General features: G+C 48.7%; 1 protein-coding gene across 1 annotated transcript in view; it reads left to right on the forward strand.

The window, feature by feature from the left end:
- Positions 1-1,719: 1,719 nt before the first annotated feature.
- The window catches only part of hivep1 (HIVEP zinc finger 1), a 24,408-nt gene continuing 14,613 nt past the window's right edge, over positions 1,720-11,514 (forward strand). Inside the window, 2 exon segments of the mRNA XM_080516005.1 lie at positions 1,720-1,798; positions 3,880-3,971. Of these exon segments, the coding sequence (XP_080372131.1) occupies positions 3,932-3,971 (40 nt within the window). The 5' untranslated portion in view covers positions 1,720-1,798; positions 3,880-3,931.

Here is an 11,514-nt window from a genome sequence, read left to right on the forward strand (position 1 = left end):
CTTCTTCTTCTTCTTCTTCTTCTTCTTCTTCTTCTTCTTCTTCTGCTGCTGCTGCTCCTCGGAGGGAGGTGGGCGGGTGGGCAGATCGGGGGGTAAAAATAAAGAGCAAAGAGAATGAGTCACTGTTCCCTCCGTCCTGGTCTGGATATAAATACTTCCACATCCACACACGTACTGCGACGCCGCTCCACGCGCCTGCTGTCGTTACATAAGCTGCAGCGTGGGCGGCCATGTTTAATTCATCAGTGTGGGACTGGGGGGGGGAGGGGGGGGGGGGGGAGGTAGAGCCAGCTTACAACAACAACAAACATTCGATGTGTAAATATAACTGTGTGAATAAATAAATAAATGAATGCAAATAGAAGGATAAATAAACGTGAGCTGAGAGGATGAGAGGGTCGCTGGTTCGAGCTGCTAGGCTCCGCCTCCTCGCCGTGATGTCAGCTCATCGGGCAACACACACACACAAACACGCACACACACACGCGTTTATAATTGCAAATATTATTCAATGACTGTTCTTTTATCAATAATTATGCAATAACATACTAAATAAATTGTATTCTCAGGAATATTCAACAAATTTCCTTTGGGGGGTTTTTCTCTCTAAAATAAACAGAAACTCTTTTATGACAAATATATGTAAATGAAAGTTGGAGAGTTTTAATCTCACTTGTTTCCATATTTTTCTAACGTTCCTCAAGTTGCAGTGGAACACAGGACGAGGTTCTATAATCATGTAAACAACCTGTTTATGTTTACCTTTTTTCCCTGGAGGAGGATCTGTATCTTAAAGTACTTTTCTATTAAAATGCAGTAAAGTTTGTGTTCTGCAATGTTCAGACAGGAACCGTCAGCAGGTCGTCGCCATCCGGCAGCAGGAAATATACACTTTATTATGAAAGGCTAGCACAGAATATGCTAGAATATATATATATATATATATTTTTTTTAATATTATATTATTTATATATAAATATATATATATATATATATATATTTTTATATTTTTTAAATATAAAAATATATATATATATATATATTAGCATTAAAGCAAACTAGCTTAGCAGCAGCTAGCACCAAATATATATATATATATATTTTTTTTATATATTATTTATGTTATATATTATATATATATATATATATATACATATATATGTATATATATATAAATTAATTAATTTATATATTTTTTTAAATATTTTTTAAATATAAAAAAAAAAAAAAAAAAAAAAAATATATATATATATATATATATACTTATATAAATAAGATTTCTGTGGTAAAGGTTTCAAAGCTGTGGAGGATTTTAAGTCTCTTCAAGGTCCTTCCAGGAGCTTCCAGGACCTATTTGTCCGGAGCGAAGCGGCTGCCTGGCTCGAAGGGCCGCGGCGGAGCCAGACGCTCTCCGCCCGGGCCGCGCTGCGGCTGTGCTGCGGCCTGTGTGCGGGGAAGCCCGGCCTTGTGGTGGCGGAGGGGCACAACGTGACCCGACAACAAGGAACCTCCGGGAAAACCGTCAGAGCGGCCGGGAGGGGGCCCCGGCAGGGGGGGATCCCGAGCAGCGACTCCTCACTGCGGAGCGGAGCAGCCGGCAAGAACCGCGTCCGTCGGGAACCCCCCTCTCTTTCTCCGCTCCGCGGACAGGGAGGCGGAGACGGGACCCCCGCTGACGTCAGAGGGCCCTGTCGGTTTCCTGCAATAGAAAGTGACGAGAAGGTGAAGCCGCGAGCCGCCGGACGCTCCGCGAGCCTCACGGTGCGCTTCAGCAGTGACACCCGCTCCGCCCGCGCCGGTGAGTAACCCCGCGGCCTTCCGCCGCCTCCCCCCCCTCCCCCCCCCCCTCCCGTACCCGTACCCGCACCCGCACGCGCCCCGCAGCGGCTCGAGCTCGCCCGCCGCGGCGGCGGGACTCGGACATGTTTTCCTCCGCGCGGCCGCGGCCGGAACTTTCCGCGTGGAGTTTGCGGGAGGGGGGCGTGTTTGTGTTTCTCTGTGTTTCTCCTGCCGCAGTGTTGTGTTTGGACCCCGCAGCGCGCGCGCGCGCCTCCCCCCCCCCCCCCTACCACCACCACCTCTCACCCACCCACCCCCCCCTCGCGCACCCCGCGGGGTCCGTGCGGGCAGCCGCCGGAGCTGCAGACGCGGCGAAAGTGTTCCGCAGGAGCCGCGCTGCCGCTGCCGCTGCGCGAGCCGCGGTGAGGGGTTTTTCCGGGCTCCGCCCTCCCCGCGCGGGGCGTTCACGTGTTGCAACTGGCGCAAAAAAAAAAAAAGAAAAGAAAAGGAAAAAAAAGACGCAATTCTCACGCATTGTTTTTTGCTGACTTCACTGCGTGCAGCTGCGTGTGATGACTGCGGCTCGGCGCGTGGCTGCGCGTGGCTTTTACGTAACGCTTGCGGCCCGATCCTCAGGTGCGCGCCGGACGCGGGTGCGGCTGTCGGCGCGTCGTTGCGGGGTGTTTCCTCGGACGTCCGTGCACGTCTCGTCTGCCTTTCACCCGCGCGGAGCCAGGTGAGGAAGCTCCTGCAGACATGCACGCATGCATGCATGTCTGCATGCATGCGTGCGTGGCGTGCGTGAGTGAGTGCACGCGTGTGCGCGTGTTTTGGTGCCGCAGACGCACCGTGAGGTGATGTCATCGCTGGAGAGCCACATGTAGCAGACGAACCTCCGGTTGTAGTAAGTTATGTAAATGATGGAGAGGAAGGTGCGGGAACAAAGGCTGCGGCTCCTGCAGGGGGGCAGGAGGGGGCAGGGGGGGGGGCACGAGGGGGGGGGGGCAGCAGGGGGGCACGGGGGGCAGCAGGGGGGTATTTCAGGGATGTGATGCAAGGGCAAGTTAAAATCTGCAGTGATGAGGTGTTTCCTCTGGACCGCAGGGAGCTGCTGGGGTCTGTCTGAGGCTGGTGGACAGGATGTCTGTCTCTACATCCAGATGTCTGTCTCTACATCCAGATGTTTTGTCCCCTAGATCCAGCTGTTTGTCTCTACATCCAGCTGTTTGTCTCTAGATCCAGCTGTTTGTCCCCTACACCAGCTGTTTGACTCTAGATCCAGTTGTTTGTCCCCTACATCCAGCTGTATGTCTCTACACCCAGCTGTTTGTCTCTAGATCCAGATGTTTGTCTCTAAGATCCAGATGTTTGTCTGTAGATCCAAGCTGTTTGTCTGTAGATCCAGCTGTTTGTCTCTAGATCCAGATGTTTGTCTCAACATTCAGATGTTTGTCTCTAGATCCAGCTGTTTGTCTCAACATCCAGCTGTTTGACTCTAGATCCAGCTGTTTGTCCCCCTACATCCAGCTGTTTGTCTCTACATACAACTGTTTGTCCCCTACACCCAGCATTTGTCCCCAGATCCAGCTGTTTGTCTCTAGAGCCAGCTGTTTGTCCCCCTAAATCCAGTTGTTTGTCCCATAGATCCAGCTGTTTGACGTGTAGAGCCAGCTGTTTGTCTCTAGATCCAGCTGTTTCTCTCTACATCCAGCTGTTTGTCCCCTAGATCCAGACGTTTGTCTCTAGATCCAGCTGTTTGTCTCAACATTCAGATGTTTGTCCCCTACACCCAGCTGTTTGTCTCTAGATCCAGCTGTTTGTCCCCTACACCCAGCTCTTTGTCTCTACACCCAGCTGTTTGTCTCTAGATCCAGTTGCTTGTCACCTACATCCAGATGTTTGTCTCTACATCTAGCTCTTTGGCCCCTAGATCCAGATGTTTGTCTCTAGATCCAGATGTTTGTCCCCGACATCAGGCTCTCAACCTCCTGAAGATGAGGAGGCTAGTCAGCCCGTCCCCCGTCCCCCGTCCCCCGTCCCCCGTCCCCCGTCCCCCGTCCACACACAGATCACTGACAGACGTGTGTGTTTGTTCTCCAGGTGACCCAGGGATCCTCCACTTCTCCCAGAATGCACCAGTGAAGGCAGAACGATGCCGCGAACCAAACAGAACAACCCCAAGAACCTGAAAGGTGAGTCTCGCCAGGCGTCGCCACACTCGGCCGCCTTGCCGCCGCCGTCTCGCCGCCTTGCTTGTCGTTCTGCTGTTTCCTGGTTGAGCGTTTGAGAGTCGGGACTTTGAGTCGTTCTGCGGCCGACGATTCTGGAATCCCACGTTTGTACTTGGAATATTTTCGTGATTGTGAAGAAGAAAGTTCCACCGTTGGTTCGGACGCCGCCTGACGAGACTCTCATCCCGAGAACACGGCGGCGGCGGCTTGGAAGAGGCTCCCGGCAGCAGATTGTCGTCGCAGCGCTCCCATTGGCTGGCGGGATTTCCCCGCGATGTCGCGAGTTGACAGATTTGCGCGGCGACAGACGTTCTGCAGTCCACAGACGGAGGAATGTGCGGCGCGGCGTGGCGCGGCGCGGCGGGTGTGAAAGTGTGCATCAGCCAGCAGCGTCCCGGCGCTCTGTTTGTTTATCGGCCTCACGCCTCCCGCGGCGGCCGGGCGCCGTCGCTGAGTCAGCGGAACGTCTGCGTCACCTGCGGCGGCGCTTTGGGGGTTCGGACCGGAGGCCGAACGGAAAGGACGTCTGTGACGAGAGACCGAGACTCGTCTGGTCCTCTGGAGGACACTTCCTGTCTGCCAGAGGACCTCTGTCTTATTGAGCTCGCTTCCTGTCTTTAGAGGTCGTTTTCTGTCTTTAGAGGTCGTTTTATGTTTTTAGAGGTAGTTTTCTGTCTTTAGAGGTCATTTTCTCTCTTTTTGAGGATGGTTTCTGTCTTTTTGAGGTCGTTTTCTGTCATTTTGAGGTTGTTTTCTGTCTTTAGAGGTCATTTTCTCTCTTTTTGAGGATGGTTTCTGTCTTTTTGAGGTCGTTTTCTGTCTTTTTGAGGTCGTTTTCTGTCAGTTTGAGGTTGTTTTCTGTCTTTAGAGGTCATTTTCTGCCTTATTGGGGTCATTTTCTGTCTTTTTAAGGTTGTTTTCTGTCTTATTGAGGTCGTTTTCTGCCTTATTGGGGTCATTTTCTGTCTTTTTAAGGTCGTTTTCTTTCGTTAGAGGTCGTTTTCCGTCTTATTGAGGTCGTTTTCTGCCTTATTGGGGTCATTTTCTGTCTTTTTAAGGTTGTTTTCTGTCTTATTGAGGTCGTTTTCTGCCTTATTGGGGTCATTTTCTGTCTTATTGAGGTCGTTTTCTGCCTTATTGGGGTCATTTTCTGTCTTTTTAAGGTCGTTTTCTGTCTTATTGAGGTCGTTTTCTGTCTTTTTGAAGTAGTTTTCTTTCTTTACAGGTCGTTTTCTGTCTTTTTTTCCTCCAAATCTTTATATTTCACAGTTTTATCAGAACGTGTTTTTGAGCATGCTGTCCAACCAGTGTGTTTTCTGCCTTATGAGGTCGTTTTCTGCCTCTAACAACACGAGGACCTGGAAACACCGGCCGCTCAGAGTTACACAACATCTGGAATGTCTCCATGTCGGGCCACTAGTTGGCGCTGTGGTTGTCGTCCATCTACTGAGCATGTGCGGAACGACGAGTTACGGGGACCAGTAGCAGTGTTTTTTCCCGTTTCCATGGCGACGGGAGTGTTTTCGGTGTCGTTGTTGTTTAGATTCATCTGGAAACTTTCAGTTTAAAGGTTAATTCAGCTTCTCAATTCGTGTGGAAACGTGCTGCAGATCCTTGTTTGTTTTCAATCCGCCTCCGGTTAACAGCTCGCCGCCGCCTCATTGGTTCTCCTCGTTAGCGGCGCTTTACTGAACTCTGTCGTGTCGTTTCTCAACTTCTTGTTAATGTTCACCGGTGCCGCCTGGCCGACTTTCCTCACACTCCCACTTACACACTCCCAGTTACCAGTTACACACTCCCAGTTACACACTCCCAGTTACCAGTTACACACTCCCAGTTACACACTCCCAGTTACACACTCCCAGTTACCAGTTACACACTCCCAGTTACACACTCCCAGTTACACACTCCCAGTTACCAGTTACACACTCCCAGTTACACACTCCCAGTTCCCAGTTACACACTCCCAGTTACCAGTTACACACTCCTAGTTACACACTCCTACTTACCAGTTACACACTCCTACTTACCAGTTACACACTCCAAGTTACACACTCCTACTTACCAGTTACACACACCTAGTTACCAGTTACACACTCCCAGTTACCAGCTACATACTCCCAGTTACCAGTTACACACTCCCAGTTACACACTCCCAGTTACCAGTTACACACTCCCAGTTACACACTCCTACTTACCAGTTACACACTCCCAGTTACACACTCCTACTTACCAGTTACACACTCCAAGTTACACACTCCTACTTACCAGTTACACACACCTAGTTACCAGTTACACACTCCCAGTTACCAGCTACATACTCCCAGTTACCAGTTACACACTCCCAGTTACACACTCCCAGTTACCAGTTACACACTCCCAGTTACACACTCCTACTTACCAGTTACACACTCCTAGTTACACACTCCCAGTTACCAATTACATACTCCCAGTTCCCAGTTACACACTCCCAGTTACCAGCTACATACTCCCAGTTACCAGCTACACACTCCCAGTTACCAGCTACACACTCCCAGTTACCAGTTACACACTCACAGTTACCAGCTACACACTCCCAGTTACCAGCTACACACTCCCAGTTACCAGCTACACACTCCTAGTTACCAGCTACATACTCCCAGTTACCAGCTACACACTCCCAGTTACCAGCTACACACTCCCAGTTACCAGCTACATACTCCCAGTTACCAGTTACACACTCCAAGTTACCAGTTACACACTCCCAGTTACACACTGGTACCTGAAGTGTGTACATTTCTTCCAGTTTGAGCCATTTTGTCTGTTGTGTGTTTTGTTGTGTGTTTTGTTGTGTGTTTTGTGTTCAGCTGATGTTTTGCAGTGAGTTAGTGGAGCTACTGACTAGTTACTCCAAGTTACTAGTTAACCTTTGAAAATCAACTCTGTGACCGTCTGAACTGGTGTGGTGCTATTAGCATTAGCCAGTGGTAGTGTTAGCTTTAGCCTGTGGTGCTGTTAGCATTAGCCTGTGGTGGGAGGAAGATGCTCTGGTCTGGACGGAGGAGCAGAAGAAGTATCTACGCAGTCGCAGCGTTTCTGAAAAGTTTTTCAAAAAGTTGTTTGGAACTTTAGTTTTTTTTTTGCTTTCAAGTTGCGGAAACGAGGCAAAAACCTCGAGCAGCAGAAAACCCGAGTCTCTGGCTGAAGAGACGGATTTATTGTAAGGAGTCGAGTTTGAGCGCAGCCTAGACCTACAGCGGTAGAACAAAGGGTGAGAGTGTGAACCTCCACCTCGCCGAGCAGCCAGAGGACACGGTGTCCTCCCTCCCGCCGCAATTAACCCTCGCATGACGTCGGCCTTTGTCTTCAACATAATAGCAGGAATGTCTGCGAGGAAAACAAAACGCCTGCGACGTGAAGACGACGTCCCAGAAACACCTGAGTCACTCTAACTTCACCTGAACAGCCAGAAACACCCTAACTTCACCTGAACAGCCAGAAACACACTAACTTCACCTGAACAGCCAGAAACACCCTAACTTCACCTGAACAGCCAGAAACACCTGAGTCACTCTAACAACCAGAAACACCTGAGTCACTCTAACTTCACCTGAACAGCCAGAAACACTCTAACTTCACCTGAACAACCAGAAACACTCTAACTTCACCTGAACAACCAGAAACACTCTAACTTCACCTGAACAACCAGAAACACCCGAGTCACTCTAACAACCAGAAACACCCGAGTCACTCTAACAACCAGAAACACCCGAGTCGCTCTAACAACCAGAAACACCCGAGTCACTCTAACAACCAGAGACACCTGAGTCACTCTAGCTTCACCTGAACAACCAGAAACACACTAAATTCACCTGAACAACCAGAAACACTCTAACTTCACCTGAACAGCCAGAAACACTCTAACTTCACCTTAACGACCAGAAACACTCTAACTTCACCTGAACAACCAGAAACACCCGAGTCACTCTAACAACCAGAAACACCCGAGTCACTCTAACAACCAGAGACACCCGAGTCACTCTAACAACCAGAAACACCCGAGTCACTCTAACAACCAGAAACACCCGAGTCACTCTAACAACCAGAAACACCCGAGTCACTCTAACAACCAGAAACACCCGAGTCACTCTAACAACCAGAAACACCCGAGTCACTCTAACAACCAGAAACACCCGAGTCACTCTAACAACCAGAGACACCTGAGTCACTCTAGCTTCACCTGAACAACCAGAAACACACTAACTTCACCTGAACAACCAGAAACACTCTAACTTCACCTGAACAACCAGAAACACTCTAACTTCACCTGAACAACCAGAAACACTCTAACTTCACCTGAACAGCCAGAAACACTCTAACTTCACCTGAACAGCCAGAAACACTCTAACTTCACCTGAACAACCAGAAACACACTAACTTCACCTGAACAACCAGAAACACACTAACTTCACCTGAACAACCAGAAACACTCTAACTTCACCTGAACAACCAGAAACACTCTAACTTCACCTGAACAACCAGAAACACTCTAACTTCACCTGAACAACCAGAAACACTCTAACTTCACCTGAACAACCAGAAACACTCTAACTTCACCTGAACAACCAGAAACACTCTAACTTCACCTGAACAACCAGAAACACTCTAACTTCACCTGAACAGCAGAAACACTCTAACTTCACCTGAACAGCCAGAAACACTCTAACTTCACCTGAACAGCCAGAAACACTCTAACTTCACCTGAACAGCCAGAAACACTCTAACTTCACCTGAACAGCCAGAAACACTCTAACTTCACCTGAACAGCCAGAAACACCTGAGTCACTCTAACTTCACCTGAACAACCAGAAACACCTGAGTCACTCTATCTTCACCTGAACAGCCAGAAACACTCTAACTTCACCTGAACAACCAGAAACATCCGAGTCACTCTAACAACCAGAAACACCTGAGTCACTCTAACAACCAGAAACACCTGAGTCACTCTAACTTCACCTGAACAGCCAGAAACACCCGAGTCACTCTAACAACCAGAAACACCCGAGTCACTCTAACAACCAGAAACACCTGAGTCACTCTAACAACCAGAAACACCTGAGTCACTCTAACTTCACCTGAACAGCCAGAAACACCCGAGTCACTCTAACAACCAGAAACACCCGAGTCACTCTAACAACCAGAAACACCCGAGTCACTCTAACAACCAGAAACACCTGAGTCACTCTAACAACCAGAAACACCTGAGTCACTCTAACTTCACCTGAACAGCCAGAAACACCCGAGTCACTCTAACAACCAGAAACACCCGAGTCACTCTAACAACCAGAAACACCCGAGTCACTCTAACTTCACCTGAACAACCAGAAACACCTGAGTCACTCTAACAACCAGAAACACCCGAGTCACTCTAACAACCAGAAACACCTGAGTCACTGTAACAACCAGAAACACCTGAGTCACTCTAACTTCACCTGAACAACCAGAAACACCTGAGTCACTCTAACAACCAGAAACACCCGAGTCACTCTAACAACCAGAAACACCTGAGTCACTGTAACAACCAGAAACACCTGAGTCACTCTAACTTCACCTGAACAACCAGAAACACCTGAGTCACTCTAACAACCAGAAACACCTGAGTCACTGTAACAACCAGAAACACCTGAGTCACTGTAACAACCAGAAACACCTGAGTCACTCTAACTTCACCTGAACAACCAGAAACACCTGAGTCACTCTATCTTCACCTGAACAGCCAGAAACACTCTAACTTCACCTGAACAACCAGAAACATCCGAGTCACTCTAACAACCAGAAACACCTGAGTCACTCTAACAACCAGAAACACCTGAGTCACTCTAACTTCACCTGAACAGCCAGAAACACCCGAGTCACTCTAACAACCAGAAACACCCGAGTCACTCTAACAACCAGAAACACCTGAGTCACTCTAACAACCAGAAACACCTGAGTCACTCTAACTTCACCTGAACAGCCAGAAACACCCGAGTCACTCTAACAACCAGAAACACCCGAGTCACTCTAACAACCAGAAACACCCGAGTCACTCTAACAACCAGAAACACCTGAGTCACTCTAACAACCAGAAACACCTGAGTCACTCTAACTTCACCTGAACAGCCAGAAACACCCGAGTCACTCTAACAACCAGAAACACCCGAGTCACTCTAACAACCAGAAACACCCGAGTCACTCTAACTTCACCTGAACAACCAGAAACACCTGAGTCACTCTAACAACCAGAAACACCCGAGTCACTCTAACAACCAGAAACACCTGAGTCACTGTAACAACCAGAAACACCTGAGTCACTCTAACTTCACCTGAACAACCAGAAACACCTGAGTCACTCTAACAACCAGAAACACCCGAGTCACTCTAACAACCAGAAACACCTGAGTCACTGTAACAACCAGAAACACCTGAGTCACTCTAACTTCACCTGAACAACCAGAAACACCTGAGTCACTCTAACAACCAGAAACACCTGAGTCACTGTAACAACCAGAAACACCTGAGTCACTGTAACAACCAGAAACACCTGAGTCACTCTAACTTCACCTGAACAACACCCAGAGGGAAACTCGTCCGTCTGCCTGGAGGCACCCTTTGATTCAGTAGATCTATATCTATAGATGTGGTATCTATATATAAATATATATATATATATACAGACACACACCTATTAATCTAAAATGAATAGAATTGTCTATCTATCTATAAACAAGACGTGTCCACTAGCCCTCTGAAGGTCCAGATGTGTTTGATGTAGAAGCTTCCGGCGCTGAAACAGTTAATCTGGATGTTTTCATGTTGCGTCAGGATCCAGCAGCCAAACCAGAGTTTCCGTCGGCTGAGTTGAAATCAGAGCGACAAGCACAAAGGGAAGCTGTGGGCTTTAGCAACAGTAACTACAACAGCTGGGTGGAGGAGGTGGGGGGGGGTGGAGGAGATGGGGGGGGGGGGGGGGGGGGTTGTTTACGCCTCCCAGTCTGGGGGAAGACGACTGTTAATGTCCAATAAGACCAGGAAGGGAATTCAGACTCTTTGATTGTTCGCCGGGTGAATTCCTCCTCCGGGTCGTTGTGAAGTGGAGGTTCCACCCCCGCCCCTCCCCCCCGGGGGAGGGGGGGGGGGGGGGGGGTCCACACCTGGTAACACCTGCTTCAGGAAGCAGTTTGTCTGGAAAGAAGCTTGAAATAAATATTTGGATGAACGAATCTAATCTGTTCACTGAAGCTCATGTCTGACCTCATGTTTGATTCATGAACTGATACTCTGTTACACAGTTACTGAAATACTCGGATACTCGGATACTCGGATACTTGGATACTTGGACAGGCAGATACTGAAGTGATTTGAGTAGATCGATACTTGGTTGGACGGCCGCTCTGTGGAGGGTTGATGGTTCCACTCTCCTCATGCCACAGCTGCACCTCCTCCTCCTCCTCTTCCTCCTCCTCCTCCCTTCTCCTCCTCCTCC

The sequence above is a fragment of the Blennius ocellaris genome, assembly GCF_963422515.1.
Source record: "Blennius ocellaris genome assembly, chromosome: 20".
NCBI lineage: Eukaryota > Metazoa > Chordata > Actinopteri > Blenniiformes > Blenniidae > Blennius > Blennius ocellaris.